This window comes from Acomys russatus, chromosome 26 (genome assembly GCF_903995435.1).
Source record: "Acomys russatus chromosome 26, mAcoRus1.1, whole genome shotgun sequence".
Taxonomy (NCBI): Eukaryota; Metazoa; Chordata; class Mammalia; order Rodentia; family Muridae; genus Acomys; species Acomys russatus.
The window spans coordinates 30176287-30198808 of record NC_067162.1 but is presented as its reverse complement, the minus strand read 5'-3'; the positions used below and the strand labels follow the sequence as shown (position 1 = coordinate 30198808).

The 22522-nt window shown below is 51.6% G+C and overlaps 2 protein-coding genes across 2 annotated transcripts in view; one reads left to right on the top strand and one right to left on the bottom strand.

Annotated features, from left to right (window-relative positions):
- Nucleotides 1-16124, top strand: part of Atp6v0d1 (ATPase H+ transporting V0 subunit d1) — a 42497-nt gene extending 26373 nt beyond the window's left edge. Inside the window, exons 2-8 of the mRNA XM_051168524.1 lie at nt 1373-1544; nt 10338-10516; nt 11608-11687; nt 15085-15162; nt 15287-15463; nt 15559-15636; nt 15737-16124. Of these exons, the coding sequence (XP_051024481.1) occupies nt 1373-1544; nt 10338-10516; nt 11608-11687; nt 15085-15162; nt 15287-15463; nt 15559-15636; nt 15737-15898 (926 nt within the window). The 3' untranslated portion in view covers nt 15899-16124. The remainder of the gene's footprint in view (nt 1-1372; nt 1545-10337; nt 10517-11607; nt 11688-15084; nt 15163-15286; nt 15464-15558; nt 15637-15736) is intronic.
- A 702-nt stretch (nt 16125-16826) lies between these two features.
- Hsd11b2 (hydroxysteroid 11-beta dehydrogenase 2) lies at nt 16827-22123 on the bottom strand. The gene is made up of 5 exons (XM_051169011.1): nt 21733-22123; nt 18440-18652; nt 18135-18320; nt 17879-18016; nt 16827-17729 (listed from the first exon to the last, which is right to left on the bottom strand). Exons 1-5 carry the CDS (start codon nt 21995-21997, stop codon nt 17326-17328), a joined length of 1206 nt encoding a protein of 401 aa, XP_051024968.1. The 5' UTR covers nt 21998-22123; the 3' UTR covers nt 16827-17325.
- Nucleotides 22124-22522: the final 399 nt, after the last annotated feature.

Sequence of the window (22522 nt, the reverse complement as noted above, 5' to 3'; positions counted from 1 at the left end):
CATGTGAGAGGCAGAGACAGGGAGATCTCTATGAGTTCAAGGCCAGCCAAGCTGCATAGTGAGACCCTGTCTCAGAAAACCAAAAATAAATAAATAAAACAAGGTGCTGGGTAGACAGCACAATTGATAAAGTGTTTGCTTAACAAGCAATGACAACCTGAGTTCAAATCTCTAGAACCCATGTTAAAAGGTGAGCGTGGTAGCATGTGCTTTTTTTTTTTTTTTTTTTTTTTTTTTTTTTTTTAGCCAACAATGGTGAGATAGGAGGCCAGACAGGCGATTCTCTGTAAGCTCACTGGCCAGGTAGTCTAGCCTACTTGGTCAGGTTCCAGGCCAGTGAGCAACCCTGTCTAAAGCAAAAGGAAGAGCCTCAAAAATGATGTCCAAGATTTCCCTGTAACCACTATAACCATGCTTACACATATGTGTGCACACACACACATATATGTATATATACGAGTAAAAAAAAAAAACAGAGCTGGGACTATACCTCAGTGACACAATACTTGCCTAGCATGTATGAAGCCCAAAGTTCAGTTCCCAGTACTGCAAAAATAAAACAATCATTGGCAGGGGCGAGTCATATTTTATCACGTGTCTCTAAAAGCTCAAGAGAGTTCTTCATATTAGCCTGTCTACCTCCAGCCACTGTTAAAGGAGTCCATGCCCTGGCCATACACTCCCTTTTTCACTTTTCCTTCGTGCTTCCTACTCCTTACCCTTTGCTGTAGCCCAACCCAACATGGCCTTCTCTACTCAACCATATTTTTGTGCTGGCTCTTTTCTCTACCTATAATAGCTTTAGGTATTTCTTTATCAATGTGTCTTATGTCTGAATATTTTGCCCCTCCAATTCTTTTTTCTTTTGTTTGTTTTTTGTTTTTTGAGACAGGGTTTCTCTGTGTAGCCTTGGCTATCCTAGACTCACTTTGTAGACCAGGCTGGCCTCGAACTCACAGCGATCCACCTGCCTCTGCCTCCCAAGTGCCGGGATTAAAGGCGTGCGCCACCACGCCTGGTTTACCCACCCCTCTAATTCTAATGTGCTGGAAAGTGAAGCCCATGTTATATTCTGTCCTGAGCTAGGGTCTCAGAGGCTACAGGTTTTAAGTGGCATCTTGTGCTGAGGTTTCCCAGCCTCACCATCTTGGTGCACAATTATTCTAGTTGTGTTTGTTCTCTGCAGCCCAGTGTCCTGACTTCTTAGCCTGGCTCCTTTGTAAATTGCACTGAGCCAGTAGGGAGATGGAAGATAGAGTGACAGCAGGATACAGTTTCACGGGAGGAGCTGGGCCTAGAATTGGGTAGGGAAGGAAACTTAGGGCAATGGGTACGATTCAAAAAGCCCTTACCATTTACCCTTGGATTTCAGACTTGAAGCTGCACCTGCAGAGTACAGATTATGGCAACTTCCTGGCCAATGAAGCATCACCTCTGACAGTGTCCGTCATCGATGACAAGCTCAAGGAGAAGATGGTAGTAGAGTTCCGCCACATGAGAAACCATGCCTATGAGCCGCTTGCCAGCTTCCTGGACTTCATTACGTGAGTAAACCCATAGTGCTGGGCAAGGTACCTCTAAGCCTGCAGAAGTTGGCACCAGGTGGCAGCTCTGTCAGGTCAGCTGTCATTAAAGAATATCTTCTTTGAAAGTCTTCTCAGCTGGGCGTGGTGGCGCACACCTGTAATCCCAGCATTCTGGAGGCAGAGGCAGGCAGATCGCTGTGAGTTCGAGGCCAGTCTGGTCTACAAACTGGGTCCAGGACAGCCAAGGCTACACAGAAAAACCCTGTCTCGAAAAACAAAACAAAACAAAAGTCTTCTCATGTGGTAACTAGATTGGTTGCTCAACAACCCTGGACACTAGGTCACACTCTCTAAAGTGGTGTTACCAGTCTCTTTTCCTGTCTTCTCACTGTTGTGGAAGTGTTAAGTTGCAAAAGCTGGGAAATTTGGAGCTCCCTTTTCACTTATTCTACAGTACCTCCATCAAACACTCATTAGGTTTTGCCCACTCCCCTCATGCTATGAGTCTATGGTCCAGGTGTGGGCAGAACTCTGGAGATCCTGGGATGGATCTCCCTGCAGTCCTTCTGCCCCTACCTAGGCCGAGGCCTGGTCTCCATCTGCTCTGACAGGTCAGAAAGACTGGGCATGGCTTGAGTTGAATGCTGAGTGCTTTGCTGTCCTTTACAGGAGCTAAGGTGGGCTGTTCACTAATAACCCTTGGTTGCATCAGGCTTCCTCGGTGTGTGACCCTTGGATAGAGCTCTTAGAGAAGCTAAACAGAGAAAACCCTGGGCTTGAGGCCTAGAAGAGGCTACTTTAGTTAGTCTTATGTACCGGGGTTCTGAAAGGTAGAGAAGTTGACCCTTAAGGAGTGACCTAGGAGTCATGAGTCACAGCCTGGCAGACAAGAATGGCTTCCACCCAGATGGCTACCTCATGTAGGCGATGAGCAGAAGTATGATCACGGGCTGTACAGCGAATGTTGTTAGGAAATGTATCCCCACATCCTTCTGAGAGTCCTGTTTTCCCATTCCCTACCCTCTTGCTTGAGACCAGGCACAGTACTCCACTTGTCTCTTCAGAGACAGGGCTGTATGCTGGCTGGCTAGCCTGTCACCTTCTCAACCAAGAGCAACCACTTGCACAGAATTTATCTACTCAAATGGGGTATTTAGGCAGACGGCTCCATCCTCAGGTAAAGGTAATAGGCTGGGACATCCAGAAGGTGCAGAGAACTCCTATAAGCTGGAAAGCAGGCCTTTTCCTGCCTGTAGATCGCCTCCCCCAGAGACCTCTGTGCTGGGGCGTCCTAGACAGCTCATGCTCAAACTACCTCTCACCTTGTTGAGGTGTGCCAATGTAGACCTAGGGAGACGGGGCACATGGAGTGTATCATGTGCTGCCAGTGTGTGTGTGTGTGTGTGTGTGTGTGTGTGTGTGTGTGTGAGAGAGAGAGAGAGAGAGAGAGAGAGAGAGAGAGAGAGAGAGAGAGAGAGAGAGAGAGGGAGAGAGACATCATTCTACCATCTGTCACCTAACTCCTAGCTTGGGCCTGTGTATCCCCTACCCTACAGCCAGAGCCGAGAACATACCAGGAAATGGAGTTTATTACCAGAGCTTAGTGTTCACCTTCAGCTTGTTTGCACAAGGCTCCTTCAGCTTCCTGGTGAATGTTCTGGTCTTGCCAGCTAGGCTGGCTGGAGGAAGCTTGACCTCATGCCAGTGGTCAGAGATTAGATGTTATCCATCTTGCTGCCAACTTGCCCACCTGCCTGTGCATCTACCCTGGCCTGTGTTGGTGTCAGCCAGCCAGGCTGTGAAACTGAAGAGGGCTCTGAGCGTGACTGAGACAGAGCAGCCGCCAGCTCTTTGCTGGAGGTTGGCTCAGAGCACCAAGTGTGCTTAAAGTGGCCAAGTGCTATCCTGTGGCAAGCTGTCTGAATCCACCACTTCCCCACCTCTTCCATTCACGGGTGATTGTGGCTTATAGCCTTCCCCTCTTCCTCAGCCCAGGAATAGCTCAGCAGCCATGTGTTGGCCAGTCTGAGCCCGTGGCTGCTTGTTCTTGACCCCTTCATCTCCAGTGCCTGCTCCTCCCCTCTCCCATAAGCCACCCCTCACTGATGACTGCTATGTCACCGCCTGGAACTACTCCACTCCTGAAATTGCAGAGTCAGGCAGTCATCTTCCACCCACAGCCTTCAAGCTCTCCAGCCCACTTTGAGTCCCTTGCAAAACATGGTGGGTTTTGGATTCAGCATGACACGAGGCCTTGCTTCCTTCTATGCTGTCCCTCTGTCTTCATTTCCCTATGTCCCTAGCTGGAGGTTTTTTTTTTTTTTTTTTTTTTTTTTTTTGGTCTATCATTTGAGCTATCTTCTGCCAACATCTGTAACTCTCTTGGCTGCCCAACTCATGGTCCCACCCGGCTGGCAGCACCCCAGCCCTGGAGTAATCCCAGAGCCTTCAGCCTGGAGCTGTCCTCCCTCCACCTCCACTGCTGGGAGCAAAGCTGGGGAAGCCAGCTATTGGCAGGGCGTGTGTTAAGGGGGGGTGGGTGGGTATCATTCCAACTAACAGACATACATGCTTACCCATTTAGCTAGCCTAAGCTTGCTTCTGCCCAGTGACTTCTTGCTGTCCCTACTCAGCACCCTGAAGCTCCCATCAAGAGTAGGATGACTGGGGCTGGAGAGCTGGCTGAGTGATTAAGAGCACTGACTGTCTGCTCTTCCAGAGGTTCCAGAGTTCAATTCCCAGCAACTACATGGTGGATCATAACCATTTATACTGGGATCTGATGTCCTTTTCTGGAGTGCAGGTCTACTTGCAGATAGAGCACTCACGCATAAATCAATAAAATCTTTAAAAAAAAAAAAAAAAAAAAAGAGTAGATGACCCCTCCCCACCCTAAGCATCATTTCTCGATTGCCTCCAGTCTTTTCATGTCTGAGCAGATGGCCCACCTACTCATCTTCAAAGTCATCAGAAGCTACTACACCTTCCAACATTGCGTTTGCATGCCTCCCCTGACTCTATTCCACCTTCCTTTCCCTGAGATCCTTCTACCAGCAGTCTGAATCCCTTCACCCTTGGCTGGACCTTGAGGCCATTCCTCTTTACCCATGTTGCCACCTTCCCTTTCAGGTCTCTCCCATGCTTCTAGAACCATACCTGAATCTCTAGCATCATCACCCACCCTTAAAAACTAATTTTTGGGGCCTATATTTTCACATTCCTCATTTTTCTCTCACCTCCCCTGTCACTCAAGCCTGCAGTCATTTCCTAGAAGCTCTGCCACTCCACAGCAAGGCCCTGACTGTGGTCAGTCTTGGCCTTCATGTGGCCAAGGACACTGGTAGTGTCCGGCCTTCAGCACTTTCTTCTTTCATGATATCTGACTAATTTAACTTCTTTTTCCTTAGCTTCTCTTTCTCTTCCAGTGCCCTAGCAGATAATTCAAGTGTGAATAGAATTTTGGAAAGAGGCGAGTGAAGCTTTCTTTGGCCTCTGTGTTGGGGGTAGGGTGGGGCTTCTTCAGGCTGGGGACTCAGGACTACGTTCCCTAAGGAATGGCTACTTGGCTGAGGAGAAAGGTGTTTGAGGGAAGGACTAGGGGTGGGGATCTAGGCTGAAAGACTTTGGGTGAGTCCAGAGCTAGTGCCAGGCAGGAGCTATATGGATGCAGAGGGATAGTGGTGCAGAGACACAGGGAGCCACAGCAGAGGTTTGCCATAAAGCAAATGGTCAAAGTGAAGTAGACTGTTACATATGGTCTGGAGGTGACCCAGCTCACCTTTACAGTGCCGTTTTACCAAAGACTCTTGCCAGGCCTAGCCATTAACTTGATATTGAGCCTTTATTTAGGGTGTTTTAGCCTTGGAGGAGACCTTTAACTGGCCTATTCCATGATGTTTTCCCACAGGAGAGTTAGCCCTGGAAGATAAATTGGGAAAGATGTAGGAGGGTAAGCTTGGTGTCTGGGACATCTTCAGGTGGCCCCTAAATGTCATTTTAAAAAAATGTGTGAGCTTCTAGCAGGGCCATCCTCAGTGGATAACACTTGCCTGTAGCCTATATGCCCACTGGCAGAAACTCTGTGGTTAACCTGTACCATCTGGGAGAATTGCCATCAACTGGAGTGGACACCTGGAAGGAAGTCTTGTCCCAGGACAATTGCCTCAAGTGTCCAGTGGGTCCCCCAAAGCATCTCCTACCCTCTGCAGTACATGTTACAACCACCTTGGCCCTGCTTGGTCATAGAGCAGTCATCAGGTTTCCCCAGGCCTTTTTATCCTGACTGTTCCCAATAAGCTGAGTTTGTGAGTGGGCAAGTATCTGCTGATGGAGTCTCTAGGGCTGCTGTGGGTTCTGTTTCCTTATTGCTTTCTAGCATGGAAAGGGAGCCAGCACTGACCCTGTTCTTCTGGCTTAAAGAAAAGTACCATTGGGCTGGAGAGATGGCTCAGAGGTTAAGAGCACTGTCTGTTCTTCCAGAGGTCCTGAGTTCAATTCCCAGGAACTACATGGTGCCTCACAACCTTCTATAATGAGATCTGGTGCCCTCTTCTGGTGTGTACATGCAATAAATAAATAAAATATTTTTACAAAAATGAGCCGGGCATGGTGGCACATGCCTTTAATCCCAACACTCGGGAGGCAGAGACAGGCAGATCTCTGTGAGTTCGAGGCCAGCCTGGTCTACAGAGTGAGTCCAGGATAGCCAAGGCTACACAGAGAGACCTTGTCTTGAAAAACAAACAAACAACAACAACATCCCCCCCCCCCCAAAAAAAAGGAGAAAAGAAAAGCACCATTCTGAGGAACCCTTTAGAGCCCCAAAGGCTCAAATCAAATGGAATAGCCTAACTGGACCCTGAAAAAGGGTCAGGATTTTACTGAGATGGTCAGAGCCCCACTAACTGCTCTGTGGACCACATCTCATTCATTCTGGTTGTAAAGGGGGGCTTGAGGCTTACGAGGTGATGTGCTGAGGCCATAGCAGAAACTTCTGCTCATTTCCAGCCCTGGGTGAGGCTCTTCAGAACTTAGATGTAATTGAGAACAGACACTGTCACTAGCAACAAATGAGGACCCTTGGTGGGGGCTGCAGCTGGAGTAGTTGACAGAAGTACCTGCTTCCATACAGCCCCCCAGCCCAAGTGCAGAGAAGCCACCTTGCTCCAGCAGGTGGCACCAAAGGGCACAGTGGAGGGACAGGGTCGACTAGGGACTCTCAAGGTTTTTTGAAGGAAGTGACTTCCTAAACTGCAGCCCCAGACTTCTCCCAACCCAAGCTATTTGGAGGCACAGGGCAAGGGAGGGCCTCAGGGCAGAGGATTATAGACTGCCCCACCCCCTACTCCAAAAGGGCCTCTTTGGCCTGGCGGGCAGCGGGCCATCCACTCCCCAGCTGTCTTCCTCTGGAGGGAGATGCTGACCAGCTGGAACTTCGTTCTCTCTTTTGAGGCCAAATGAGGGGAGACATGGCAGCGCAGCTTTCTGGGAGCAGGGGGGCAACTGCTGAAGAGCTAGGCAGAGAGAAGGAAGGTTCCCTGCTCACTGAATGTAGGAAAGTATATGGCTGGGTCTCATCACCTATGCTAGGCCTGTCCTGCCTTCCATCTCCCAGGAAAGAAGATTCGAGTCTTACTGTGCAGGAAGGGAAAGCAGGGGCCTCTGCTGAAGCAACCTTATAGTTGGCCCAGGGGAAGAGAACTGCTCAGCCTGGCACAGGATGCAGGCAGGCCTGGCCTGAGTAGAAGGAGGAATTAGAAGGGGCTGAGTGCCATGATTATGAGTGGCCTTAACTTGGCCCTGCATTTTCCTCTGTGCTCAACTAAGGCTTATAACAAAGAGAGGTTTGGGGAAGGGAGGGAAGAGCTACTATTGCCTTCTACACACACTGTCAGAGCTGAAATGGGAACTGCAGCTGGCCTCTTCCACTCATCAGAGGGATAGCAGTACAGTCAGGTGGCAGCATCTCCCTATAGGGCCTAAGGGAAGGCTGGGCCAGGACACTCAGAAATACTCAGACACCTTTGGTGTCTTATATAGCCTTGCCCTAGCCTAAACAGATAAAACAGAGACCCTGGATTGTGGACACAAGGAGGGGGTAAGTTGAGAATAAGGAGGCTAGGTTGTGGGATCACTGAGAAGACAAAGGTGTGACGTTTAGAACTAGAACATAAGGTGCTGGCCATAGGTGTGTGTATGAACAGTGGCTGTGGGGACAAAGCCCTCTGTCTTATCTTGAGATAGGGCCTGGTAATAGCCCATTGTGGGTTTTATCTGCTGAGGTGCTAAGGCCACATTGGATGAGCTGTTCTTCAGCGACTCCAGGGGGTGTAAGAGGGGAAAGGGCAGTCCTAATCTCTGGGTGGGTCTCTATGGCTGTCTCTGGGATGCAATGGTTTTAGGGGGCTAGACTGTGTGCAGGTTAAGTGATGAAGGGTGCTATGTGTATCCTGGCATATGTGAGATGCAGAAGATATCAGAGGCAAGAGACATACTAGAGTGGAGGAAATATAGGTTAAGGCCAAAGCACAGAGCTCTGGCAGGCTTTCTCTCCTTCTCTGCCGTTCCCCTACTCTGCCAGTTGTATGGGGTCAGGAACAAGAGGCTGGTCTATAGACCTCTTGGCTTGCAATCACAAATGGTTCTTGCAAGAAACCCTGTTCAAAAAACACAAAAACCAAAAAACAAATGGACTTTGCCTGAGACTCTTGTTTTTTTTTTTTTTGTGTTTTTTTAGGGAGTTGGGGAAGAGGTGCTGTCTCTTCTCAGTGTATATCCTTTAATGGTCCAGCTGGGTTGGATATGAAAACAGGTCACCTGCCTAGCCCCAGGCCCAGGACAGCAGAGGTTGTAATGGTATTGAATTGGGTGCAAGCTAGGGGGATGTTCAGCAAGCACAAAGAATATGTAGGGGTTGGGCTGAGGCAGGACTGGGGTTATTTTCCTGTACCTCCTTTGAGGGCCTTATAGGGGTACCCCAGTGGCTGGCACTGTGGGCCACCACCTTTTCCCTTTTATTCCCTTGGTGTAGTGGGCACCACCTCCTACCAAGACTTTCCCTAAACAGTCTAGCCCTAGGTACTCAAGATTTGTCTCAGGCATAGAGCTTAGTTCAAGTCCTCCTAGGAACAGAACAAAATTGTGTTCAGGGCCCAATTAATAGTAGCCTCCATTTAAAAAAAAACTATCTGTCCTAGCTCTATGTAGAATTGCTTTCTTTTCTTTTCTTTCTTTCTTTCTTTCTTTCTTTCCTTCTTTCTTTCTTTCTTTCCTTTAATCACCTTATAGTCTGATCCCAGCCCCCTCCCTCCTCTCTTCCCAGTCCCACTCTCATGCTCCCCTTCCCCCATTCCTTCCCTCCTTCTCCTCAGAGAAGAGGAGGCCCCAAAGGGGTACCAACCCATCAGGGCACCTCAAGTTGCAGCAAGACTAAGCCCATCCTCTCTCACTGAGGCCAGACAAGGCAGCCCAGCTAGGGGAAAGGGATCCAGAGGCAGGCAACACAGTCAGAGACAGCCCCTACTTCCATTGTTAGGGACCCACATGATGACCAAGCTGCACATCTGAGTAGGCTCCATCTTCAGTCCTTACTCTTGCTTGGCCCAGCCTGGCTGTTGAGGACATTCTCCTGAGGCCTGCTCCAGCTCCTTGTTTACTACCTACAGCAGGCTAGGTAATAGTTGAGCTACTTCAGCTGCAGCCTGACGGTAGCGGAGCCTCTCCCCTTCTGTATCCTATCCCTCCTCCCCCATAGGTGAGTACACAAAACTCTCTGCTCTAGCACCTCTGTGGCTTTGTGTTTCAGTTGGAGACAAGTTGTCTTGGTTGTCCCATGCCAAGTCTTTGCAGCCCCACCCTCCCCTGCTCCACAGCCCCCTCTGCTGCCCACGGTGGACAGAGCAGTCCTCTTGCAGGGCGAGCCTAGCAGACTAATCCTAGAACTGACTTGAGTCAGACCAGCTCTGGATCTCATTCGGGCCCTCCTGAATAGTTGCTTGAACTGGCATCTGGCCCTAAGGAGTGGTGTTTTTTTCTGTCTTCAAAGTAAGGCTGTGCACTATGCCTAATCTATCCTTCATTCTAGATGGGGCTTCACAACTCTTCTCTAGCCCTTCTTGGAGGAGCCGCTCCCTGGCTTACTCCGTAGTCTTTGCTCTCTTCCTCCTCTGCATTCCCAATTCCCAAGGAGCCAGAGTAGCCCTAACTACACTATGGTGTTCTATTTTCATCCCACTTATGGGTTCCTTGTGTTTAAGGTGAAGGTGGCACCCTCTGCCTGGCCTGAGCTCAGTCTCCAGGCAGCCCTCTGCTGACAGCACTGCCTTGCCTATAGCTGTGCCCTCCCTTTCCCAGTCTTGGCGACACTTAGTTCCTCAAATCCAGTCTCACTCAGTGTGTGCCTCCAGGCCTTTGCGTACTGTTCCCTTTCCAGAACACACTTTCATCTATAAGTCCTTTTATCTTTCAAGCTCTTGACCACACCTGCCCCTGGGATGGGTTGTGTGCCTTACCCACATGTGGCCACTGTTCTTGTGTACTGTTGGAATACTGTTCACACCATGGGGAGGGGGTGCTTGTGTTCCAGTCATTTATAGGGCATGAATCCACCATCTTGTCAAAGGAGAGGCTGTATTATTCTGTGGTCCTGTTACTGGGGGTGGGGGTTCCTCTGGAGCCTATCTACAGAATCCATGAGCCAGTACTTACTCTTCGGAGGTGCTGACATATGTGTTCTGTGGGCAAGGGTGTTGGGCCAGGCCTTCCAAACCCTCTACCCTAACAATCTGCTCTGTTGTTGTCTGCTTCTCACAGTTATAGCTACATGATTGACAACGTGATCCTGCTCATCACGGGCACACTGCACCAGCGTTCAATTGCTGAACTTGTGCCCAAGTGCCACCCACTAGGCAGCTTTGAGCAGATGGAGGCTGTGAACATCGCACAGACACCTGCAGAGCTCTACAATGCCATTCTGGTGGACACGCCCCTGGGTGAGCCACTGTGGTGGAAACAGCAGCTGGACAGTGGTCTTAGCATCAGAGCCTCAGTGTGGATTTTGTGGATTGTAAGAGATGGGGAAACCCTGAAGCAGAAGGAGGCTGCCTGCTGCTGCCGCCCTGGCCTCCCCCAGCCTCCTAGTCTCATTATCCCCATCCCACTTCCTGTCCTGTCCCAGCACCTTTTCCAGGCCAGACAGACAACCCAAAAAACAGGCTTAGGCTTTCTAACTTTGGAAATAGTTTAGTTTTTTGGAATTCAGAGAAGGGCAGAATGAACTTACAGAGAAGAGCTTGCGTCCCTTGGAGTCCTAACCAGGGCCGCAATGGCTAGCTTCTTATGAGGCAGAAAAGAGAAGCAAACAGCTTCATTTGAATCTCACTGAGGAGTTCCCAGGGTCCATGGCAGAGGCCAAGGAAGGAGGGGGTGTCAGGATAGCTTCATGTTAGCCCCGCCTAGTAGTGCTGGCTCCTGTCTGCCTAAATGCTAGAGAGAAGGCATGAGAATCACCTAGTTTGCCTTTTATTCTCCCAGTAGCTCTGAGCTAGTTCTGGGCTGTTTGTAGCTTCTGCAGTTTCTTCATCTTTAAGGGAGAGGCATCTGTCAGGCCCTCCTTGGGATCCTGGCCTGGCCTCTCCTCTTAGCCCTGCAGTGGATCACTGACTACTCCGTGCCTCGCTGCTGAACTCATTCTTACCTAGAGAAGGAGGCTAGTTTTCCATGTGTCGGCACTAGGCCTTCATAGGGTGTACAGAGCAGAGGGTTTCAAGCCCCTCAACCCATAGCTGCCCTTGGAGAAGCGAAAAATCTCATGGCCTCTTATGCAAGCCTGTCTCTGGCATGGTCAAAACTTGGGTCTGGCCCAGCAGCGATTAGATCATGTTATGGCTGGCCGCCTCCTTTATAAATCAATTTTAGGAGCAGGGAGGGCAGGAACAGCTCAGGTCAGTGCACATGCTCAGAGAGCTGCTTCTACTACTCCAAGGCAGCATCTCAAGCTGGGCGGGGGTCCCCAGTACCTAGCCTAATGGACGCTCATTTAGGCTGCTCACCCATCCTTCACATCCTTGTCTTCCCTCCCCAGCGGCTTTTTTCCAGGACTGCATCTCAGAGCAAGACCTTGATGAGATGAACATCGAGATAATCCGCAATACGCTTTACAAGGTAGTGTCTTTAGAAGGGGCGGGGCCGTGGGCGGCCAGGAGGTGGTTTATGTGAGATGCCGGCCAGGTATACCCGCGCCACACTCCCGTCCTGGGGGCTTAGTCTCACTTTCAGGTTGCTGTGATGGTTACAAGGTTGCATGGAACCCGTTATCTATTCCGTGGTGTCTGCAGCAGACTCAGGGAAGATCAGCTGGAGTGGCTGCTGCTCTGACACTTGACCTGTCAGAGCTGGCTCCTAGACAGCCACTCAAGCATCTAGGAGGGTCATGGGCCACCACCCAGGCCATAGTCCTCAGACACCTACCACACAAGCTTTTGCCATCCAGAATAGGCACTTAGGCTTAGGCAAAGACAATAATGTACTTAGTTATGTGGGGGAAGTATCCAGCCAGGCACAGCCAGTTTACAGTTCCCAGACTGTGATACCTCACTATCTTTAACATCTACTGGCCTTTCGCTCTACCTAGGCTGTGGCGTAGACTGGATAGCCTCTGGAGTTGGAGTGGGCTTAGGATTTCTGGGTTCACAGTCACTGTAGACATTTAAAATTAGGTACCAGTTAAGAGCATTTGGGAAGGCTGAGTTCAGTTTGTGGGGTGATTCTAAGACATGATGCTAAGAGTCCTGGCAGACTTTAGTCAGGAACATGGGCCAGAAATTGGCAAACCATGAAGAGAGAGACCTGCTGACCTAAACCTGAGGACATCTGTCTATCCAGTGTCCACGGCTCTGATTGTAGCTGGTTGGTGGACATTTGGCTCAGTCTGAGGTTAGACCTTCTAATCTTTCTGTGGGGCCTGGGCCAACATACAGTAAGGATCTGGTGGTAGATAATAGAAGTTATGATAGCATAGGCAGAAGGATGGCACGTTCAAAAGGAAGGCAAGGCGCATGGGCCAGCCAGATAGCAAGGGGTGGACAGTGAGAGTGCAGGTCTCATGTGGATAGTGGGAGGGTATCCAAAAGAAGGCAGGCCCTGAGTGAGCCAAGTCATTTCGAATGGCACATCAAAAGTTTGGACTTTAGCTGGGAGTGGTGGTATATACCTCAAAATGCTCAGAAAACTCAAGAGGATTTTTGCTAAGTTCAAGATTAGCTTAGTATATGTAGTGAGTTCCAGGTCAGCCAGGTCTCCATAGTAAGAGTCTGTCTCAAGGAAAAAAGGTAAGCCAGGCATAGTGGCCTTTAGTCTAGTACTTAGGAGGCAGAGGCAGGCAGATGGCTGTGAGTTTGAGTCTATGTAGTAAGTTTCAGGGTAGCCAGCGCTACATACTGATATCCTGTCACAAAACAAACAACAATAATCAAAAAAGATAAGTTTGAACTTTGGGCTGGCAAGATGGCTCAGGAAATGAAGGTACTTACTGCCAAGCTAGACAGCCTGAGTTTATCTCTGGGACCCACATGGTGGAAGGGGAGAACTAATACTCACTAAATATCTTCTGACCCTTCCCACATACAGGCACACAAAATAAATGAAATGTGGAAAAAAATGAACTTTACGCTGTGAGTCTGAAGTCATCTTCTTCTTCTTTTTTTTTTTTTTTTAGATTTATTTATTTATTATTGTGTATACAGTGTCCTACCTCCATGTACACCTGTAGACCAGAAGAGGGCATTACATCACATTACAGATGGTTGTGAACCACCATGTGGTTGCTGGGAATTGAACTCAGGACCTTTGGAAGAGCAGGTGGTGCTCCTAACCATTGAGCTATCTCTCCAGCTTGGGTCTGAAATCTTCTAACAGAGCAAAGTATTCTTAGAAGGCTCTCTGTGACTGCAGGGTGGAAAGCAGATTAGAGATAAGGGGTACATGCAAACATACATGTATGTGCAGGTGCATGTGCTCGAACACACACACACACACACACACACACACACACACACACACACACACACACACACGCACGCGCGCGTGCTCGCTAGCTTAATCTTATAGTGCTCTCTCCCACTCACCTAGCCTATTGACAGATTCCCTGCCCCAGACAGAATGAGGGGTGTGGCTATCCCCCAAGCCTTACCCACACCCTCACTGGGCCTGACTGGTTTTGGCTGGAGTCACTGCAAAGAACTGCCCAGGACCAGCTCACAAACATTGACCCAACACTATGGGCTCCATGCCAGAGCTGCCTGCCTGGCAGGCAATATCCCAGCCCAGTGGTCACAGATGAGAGATTAGGTGGACCTACAGCTGTCTGACAAGTGAACCGTAGGCAGCTGGTGCAGCAAGCATGGGCTGGCAGAACCTGGGAACAGGATGGGGTTGGCAGGTGACCTTGGTACCTAGGTCTTGCCAGTTTCTTTGCTACTATAGCCTCTAGAGGAAAATGTAGGCCTTAGTCCTAGGGTCAGCTTTTCTGGGGATCAATACAGCTTGGCTAAGTAAATGCTAGGTAACAGAACTCCGAACTGCCTGGTGGTTTCTTCCACAGATAGGAACTGCAGGCTCCATTAAAGTAGGTCCTAAGATTTCAGCACAACCAGCTTGGCTGGCCATAGGAAGGCCACAGAGGACTGACTCCTGGTGGGCCTGTGAAGTACCACCAAGGTGGGAGCTGGGAGCCATTTCTGCCTGCCAATCAAAATGGCTTTTGATTCTCTGAGATCCTCTGAGCTGGGCTCTGTTGTTTCCAGGCTTTTCTTATTACTGGTTTATATTAGCAGGCTCCCCACTGAGCTTATCATGTGTAGTGTCCAAGCTAGCATGGAAGGCACACCTGAAGGTGGAAAGCTTCTCATGCCTTGCAAGCCCCTCTCCCCACCCCAGCCCGACTCAGAATAGTCCCTAGCATGTAGATCCAGAGTCTTGGTGACCATGCTACATATGGGACCTTAGGTTGGGTCTGAGTGAAGTTTCGTGCAAGAGCGCCCCCATGGGGTCTGCAAGCCCATGCTGGGGAGGGGGTGGAGGAATTGGGAAGAAACCTTGTGAGTGAGAGTTGGGAAAGACCTTGTATCTGAGCTAACCTGTCCTTTCCTCATGCCAAGCAGATCCAATTTGCCTGGACAAAAAGTACTTGTTTCCGCCTGCAGCCCATGTGCCCAGTTATTGACTGTGAGGCTGGTGCTCACATAGGCAGTAGCCATCCTTCAGCAGGAACTGAGCTGACAGTTTGGTTCCTGCTGTTGATGCCTACGAGCTGCCTCGGGTTGGGGGGAGGAGGAGTCTGCAAGGTGGATTGTTGCAAGGGAGGGCTTGTGGATTCAGTGTAGACTGAACTCTGAGGATAACTTTTCCTCATTGGCCCCTGGATACCTGGTTTTCTAAGGCTGAAGAAGGAGAGGTTTCTGGAGTCTAAAAAAGCAGAGCACCAGGAGGAAAACAGAGCCCCCTCTAAGCTTGGCAGTAAAAAGGGGTGGGGCTGTGTACCCTGAAGCTGTCCTTTCTACAGGCCTATCTGGAGTCCTTCTACAAGTTCTGCACTCTGTTGGGTGGGACCACAGCTGATGCCATGTGTCCTATCCTAGAGGTGAGTGCCTGCCCATCTCCCTGCCTTTTGTCCCCACTGATGTTTGCCAGGGGGAGCTCTGCCAATTGACTGGCCATGGCCTCCCTTATTCCCCTCTCTTCTCACCTATGCACTGGTCCTGCAGTTTGAAGCTGACCGCCGAGCTTTCATCATCACCATCAACTCTTTCGGCACAGAGCTGTCCAAGGAGGACCGTGCCAAGCTCTTTCCACACTGTGGTAGACTCTACCCTGAGGGCTTAGCTCAGCTGGCTCGGGCGGATGACTATGAACAGGTCAAGAATGTAGCTGATTACTACCCGGTGAGTGCCCTGGCTGACCAGATTTAAGTGGCTGTGTTGGCACCACTAGCACCTGGCAGCACTCACACCTGTGCTCCTCTTCATTTGCTGGCCAGGAATACAAACTGCTTTTTGAGGGTGCAGGTAGCAATCCTGGAGACAAGACCCTGGAGGACCGATTCTTTGAGCATGAGGTGAGCACAGGGCTCTTGTGGAGCCTACCCAGTAGGCTTGTGACTTAGGCCTTATGCTGCTGGCCACAGCCATGTGCATCACGCCTGCATTTGTCCACAGGTGAAGCTGAACAAGCTGGCCTTCTTGAACCAGTTCCACTTTGGTGTCTTTTATGCCTTTGTGAAGCTTAAGGAACAGGAATGTCGCAACATTGTCTGGATTGCTGAGTGCATCGCCCAGCGCCATCGGGCCAAGATCGACAACTATATCCCCATCTTCTAGCGTTCTAACCCATGGCTCCCAAATGTACCGTGTATGTTTTTGTGTGCTGTGGTGAAGCCCACGGCTCACGTGTCTGACCTGGTGAGGTGTAGCACATTGTCCTGGGGTTGGCTGTCCAGCTTCTGTGACCCCTCCAGGGCTGCTCTTAGGCCTAAAAAGGGGGTTAAGCACTTCTCCCCTGATCAAGAATGGACCAAGATCTCCTCCAGAGCAAAGAACCCCCCCATCCCCACCCCGGTTTACAGCCACTAACATGTCTAAGAAACTTGTGTCACTGTCATGTCCCTCCCTAACCTGAGAACTCCCTGGGGCAGTGCAAGCCTCTTCTCCCCTCTGTGGGTCAACCCACAGAACCACAGCCTATGGGAAGAATTGAGAATGCATATTCTGGGAGTGTGGGGAAGTAGCTTTGTAGCCCTTTCCTTCAGCTCTGCCCCTCTGAGACAATAAATTGCCCTCTTTAAAAAGCCTACTGCTTGCTCCTTCCTTTGGGCCCTTGTTCCCTTTCCTTGACTCCCAGCCTAGTTCATCGCTGCACCCTTGATGAGCCCTCCCCTGCAGTCAGCAGCCACAGGGTTTGGGGAGTCCCTGGAGGACGGCTCCTTCTGCTGGGAGCTCAGGTACAGAGATAGGCTGGGGTGGGGGTTGTCACAGAGGAGTTGTGTCTTGGCTCTGGGGGCCTCCCAGACCTCCCTAACTGCTTCACAATGTAACTCCTAAAGCTGGCCGGTTCCTTTATCTCATTTCATTATGCAGGTCGGTAAAAGAGGGATATGAACCCTATAGCTCCTGTGGAGCCCACTCAGGTCCCCTGCTGAGTCCCAGGAGTTCCCAGGAAGTTCCCCATCTCTCTTTGTCACATAGCCACACCCCACCACCCAGGGAACCAGGCAGTCACCTCCCCCAAAACACTGTATCTCCCAGTTCTAGGAGACATAAAAATGTATCTTTATTTTAAAATGTCAACAACCAGGCACGTACAATATGTAGCTTCCCTAGGGCTGGGAGCAGGTAGTCGGGGACCTAAGTCAAGAGACAGTTGGGATTTACCCTGGACTGCAGCACTGAGGCACTGGTGCCAAAAGAATCCTGAGGCGGTCCCTACCTGCCAACCACTCTTAGTTTGCACAGAGATGGTCTGTAGAGCCTTATCAAAGGCTACAGCCAAATCTTACACTAAACTCTCCATCTATCCATCTGGGTTTCCCAATCTGCAGTGTGGAGCATTGTGCCTGGTAGGGGATGTGTGGGCTCATAAAGCAGAGAAGTCCAGAGGGTCACTAACGAACTTCAGCTTCCCAGGCCTGGACTACCGGTCCACAGTAGAGGCTGGGCTTCTCTTAACAGACTCCCAGGCTCTGTAATGGCCAGGGTCAAGGGCCGAGGGCTTATGAAGCCTCTCCTGCTGGAACACTTAGGCTTGTGGCTCACCGAGCTGCAACTGGGGAAGGGTTTGGGCCGTGGGGTGTGTCCTGATCATGAGCAGGGCCAGCTTGGCCAGGCCTCAGTGCTCGGGGCAGACAGTGACTTATGAAGAAGTTCTGCAGGAAGCGGCGCCTCAGGCCCTCTGGCAGGTAGTGATGGATGAAATACGCGATCCCCAGGCCACGGCCTGGGTAGTAGCGGCTGCGTGGCCTAGCTGCCAACAGTGCATCAATGATGGCATCTGTAACCGGACTGAGATCAGGCAGTGCCATTCTGAGCGAATGCAGGAACTGCCCGTGCAAGTGCTCAATGTAGTCTTCACCATAGGCCTGCAGCAGCTCCCCAGGCAGGTTGGCCAGCAGCAGTTGCTTGCGCTTCTCCCAGAGGTTCACGTTGGTCACTGACTCTGAAGGAAGCGGTGACAAGGTCAGAAGGCAGGAGCCAGAGGCCACAAATCTATTTAATATGATCTGTGACTATAACCCAAGCCACATCACGTCCTCAGACCACATGCCTCTGCCATATGCGTGTCCTGCACCACACCTGAACCCTCACCTGTCTTGAAGCAGCCAGGCTGGATGATGCTGACCTTGATCCCCCAGGGAAGCAGTTCACAGCCGAATGTGTCCATAAGCAGTGCTACAGCTGCCTTGGAGCTTCCATAGGCTCCCAGGCAGGGATATGGCATGTCTCCTGGGGGATAGAATGGGGATGAGGCTTCTCAGCCTTGGCCTGGGACTCCCAAATCCTTCTTCACCTGATAGCAGCTCCTTTACTACTTTGTCTCAGGGCAGGGCAGGAGGGCACTTACCTGCTGGGCTGCCAACGGTCACAATACGTCCCCTTGAGTGACGCAGCAGTGGCAGGAGACCCTTGGTCAGTTCAAGTGCACCAAAGAAGTTCACCTCCATGCAGTTGCGGAAACTTGCTACTGGAGACAGCTCCGCATCGGCCACAACACTGTTGAAGCCCGCGTTGTTAACAAGACCCCACAGGCCTGGGGGCACAAAAGCAGGAGGGAAGCTTCAGGTCCACCTGACAGCAAACATGCAGTCCCTGCCTCCCTCACACTCACCCAGCCATGCCCAGCCCTAATGGAGATACCCATCTGCTGACCAGTGCTGGTGGTGTGAGCCTTCGTGAATTCTAGCACGCGACTGATGTCCTCTGGCTTGGTCAGGTCCATCTGCAGCAGCTTTAGGCGAGGGGAACAGCAGCTGTGCAGTTCTAGGGCACCAGGGCTATTCAAATCCAACACAGTGGCCAGCACCATAAAGCCCATGGCATCCAGTTTTTTAGCTGTCTCCTTGCCAAAGCCAGTGTCACAACCTAGCCGGGGTAAGATAGCCAATGAATTCCCACAGTGGCCCAGTCCAGCCCAAGACAAGCCAAGGATCACTGGGGTCTGGGTAGAATCTAGGCTCCCGGACACTCAACCCTCCCCTCTTCCTTACGGATGTGTGTTACAAGTTTGTCCTCTGGCTGAGCCCTGAGCATCACTTCAGTGACGGCTGTCATGTCCCTGATTCCCTAGAGCTAACCCATCAAGTGTGACTGATAAGCCTTACTGTATAGAAAAAACAGAGACCTGTGGTCTGGTCCTATCTTGTCCCATGACTCTATCCTCTCCTAAGCCGGAGGGATATTTTCAAAACTGACAGTGTCACTCTGCTACTGACGATTCCCAGAGGCCTTTTTGCTTCCTTGGGATCCTATGGCCTTAGAATAAAGCCCAGGCAACATCACTCTGGCCCTGTTCAACTTGAGCACCCCTCTCGGCCTCGACGCCCCCACTATTGTTCCAGGCTCAAGTTGGAGCCCCGTTCCCAACTTCCCCTTGGTCTCTGCCCTTGGAATTCCAACCACTGACGTTGGGTATATGTATTTGCTGAGCCCTAGACCACTTCCCTCTCAGGACAGGAACCATGCATGGTAAATGAAGAGAACAGACCTACATTGGAATCCCTCCCCATACCACCAAGTGTGACCTGAGGTCGGCTACCACGCGTGGAGGCTTCATTTTCTTGTCCTTGGTATGCAGAGATAAGAGCCACCAGGCAAGGCCCCAGTGTGGGGTCCCTGGTGCTGATAAGCCCTTGCTTCCTTGATGGTTTCCATTCTGATCCTGGCTCTGTGGGTGGCCAGTGAGAGGAGGAGGAGGGCCAGTGAGGGAGGAGGTGCTGTGCAGCCCGCCAGCCCCGAGGTCCTGCTGAGCAGAAAAGCTGCTTTGCAGCTTGGCTTCCCCACTCCTGGACAAACAGCACCCCTTCTAGTCTCAGCCCCGCCCCCTATGCTGAGAGAACAAAGCTGGGCAGGGGGCTGCAAACTGGGCTTTGTGTAGCTGGGGCCTGCCAGTCTGTGTTGAGGGGTCCTTTCCAAGCAAATCTGACTGGGGGAGGGGAGTGTGTGTGCACAAATGTGCACACTTGCCTCTGCTTCCTTCTGGAGCAGACGGCACTCCACTAAAGCTTCCCAGAGCCTCAGCTCTGGGGTCCCAAAAGACACCCACATCTTACCTTCTTGCTCACCTGCAAACATTCTTAACCTGCCTGGATGTTCTCTGACACACACACACACACACACATACACACACACACACACACACGAGCTTGACCCCATGTCACCCATCAGCACAAAGATATATACATGCTTGCACACAAGGTACCAAGCCACACAGAGCTTGTGGAGTAGGTTTGGCAAGCAGTTCTTGGGCATTCTTGGGGAGGGATGAGTGACATCTCTGTAGGCATAAGGCACAGTGTTCTTGGCAGGTGGGGAAGACCCGGTCACTTATGTGCCTTGCTGCTTGGTGGTGGAAAACCTCAGAATCTGCAGGCATCCTGGAGCTAGAAGCCAACTTCCAGTGCTTACACAGGAGTAGGCTGGGCAGTCCTCCTCTCACTCCCAAACACTGAGCTTCTCAGAGATGGAGGGAGCGCAGGTCACAGGACGCATGCCTCTTCTCTCCTCTTGCTCAGGCTCAAGATGAGAAGTAATAGCGGTAGCAGAGATCTGAGGTGAGATCTTAGGAAAGACTGCAGGCCCAGGCCAGTAGAACCTGAAGTGGCCTAGGACCTGGCCAAGTCACTCGCAGATTAGAAGTCAGGAAGGGATCTCTTAGATCTTTGTAGGCAGAGCCTATAGCCTAGTCCCCGCTTTATTCCAAGAGAGTTTGGGAGCTTTCCTTCCTCAGCCTCCTGAAAATGGGGTTCCCTGAGCCTTCACACTCACCCTGGAAGTCTCTCCCATCCTGCTGGAGTGCTACCCCATCTCCACCCTCTCTTCTGAGACCATAAGCCTTTGTGCCAGCCACACTCCTCTACCTTAATACAACCTGGTTCCTCACCTGTCTCCTCCCAAGGAAACTTCATACTCCACTGCACTGCCACAGACAGACTAGTTATTGACTGTCCCCCTTTCCAAATCATATGCTTATTTCTGTGGTAAACCTTTGTCTCACACCCTTTCTGTGATCCAAGACATCTTTCCTATTCCACCTGTCTCCACCCAACTTCCCCCAAGGTCCAGTCCAAGGAGGCCCTCCTAAATTCTCCCAGTCCTAACCAATCATGAAGACCACCCATAAAGGACCAAAGGATCTCTGAGACGCCATGGTGGTTGGGGGCCGCCCCTCCTCCCATGCAGTGGACCAGTGCCCCCTGGCCTTCCTCCCCCTCCCCATTTCCTGCTGGGTCTGCAGCCCCCCTTCCCCTTCCCTCCTTCTGATGACAGATTTATTCCCTGCTCCAGACAAAGAGAGCTCAGCCAGGCTCCAGAGGCACCTGAGTTCAGCTCTCCAAGATTCCCCTTTCCTGGGCACCCAGGACAAGGCAGGATGACGTGCTAGGTGCAGACTGCAGACTGCTGTAGTCTTTTGGCAATGGGTAGCTGGATCTAAGAAGCAGCTACTATCCAGCTGCTGTGACCTCAGGCGGTTCTGAACTCCAAGGATTCCAGCCAATGGAGGTCACGGGGAGCAGAACTGGCCATCTAAGCGCTCTGTCCCCAGAGAATAGCAGTGTGTTCCAGTGGTGTAGGGGATGTCAGGCAGAGTTTAAGAAATGACATTCTCCCTTCGCAGGTCTTCCAAGGTCCCTTAGAGTACTCCCCTCTGCTCCACACCTGGTCTCTTAGTGAGGAGAACAATATAAACTTCGTCTCTCCTCTTTCACTAATTTCCTTTGAGCACCTGCCCATTCTAACTTTCCCTCCAATACTCTCCGCGGCTGCAGGTAGTTAACCCGGACTTGGTGAGATGCCCGGAGCTTCCTACTTGGCTCACTTTCTTGCATCTAGCAGAGGACTCTCACTTCTGAGCTGCGGAGTCCGCCTTGATGGTGTCCAAGGGAAACCCTCTAGGTGTGCGGTCCCGCCCTCCAGCCTGGAGTCCCTGCGCTCTGCGCACTCACCGGTGATGAGCACCGCGCGAGTGGCCACGGGCAGGCGAGGAGGGCGCGCCAGGCGGGACAACGCGATCCAGCCAGCAGCAGCTAGCACCACGAGCGCCGCCGGCGGGGGCAGCAAGTGCTGGCACAGCCAGTCCAGCGCGGCCAGCAGCGCCAGTGCCGCCAACAACGGGCGGCCCAGACGCAGGTCTGAGCGCAGCAGCTGCAGCAGCGCGCGGGCCGCCACCAGCAGCCAGGCGCCGCCGGACAGCCAAGGCCAGCGCTCCATGACTGCGGGGTCGGGCCGGGCCGAGGCGGGGCAGGGGCCGGGTGGGGGAGCCCGGAGAGGGACTCGTGGCCAGGACTCCGAGTGCAGAGGAACACCGGCCTGGGGTGGGAGGGTAACTTGCTTTCTCTGCAGATCCAGCTTATAAAGCGCCCTAGGGGCGGGGCTGGGGCGGGCCTAAGGCGGGGCTAAGATGGGGCTTTCTGCACTTCTATCTCAGGCCCCCACGCCAAGCAGGTGCCCCCCCGCCCCGCCCCCTGGTTTAGATCCGCTTTCGAAGAAGCCGGAACAAAGTCCCAAGTAGTTGCACGAGGCGGAGCCTTCAGTCGCCGGCTTCGCCAGGGAAAGAGCCAGTCTGCCCAACCCTGTCCCATTCATCTCATTCACTCCTATGCGCCTATTGGCACGCCAAGGGCTCTGAGCCTCCGTGCTCAGGTGTGCACACCCTGCTCACTCAGGATGCCTACACACACACACACACCACCACCACCACCACCACCACCACCACCACCATCAGCAACAACAACT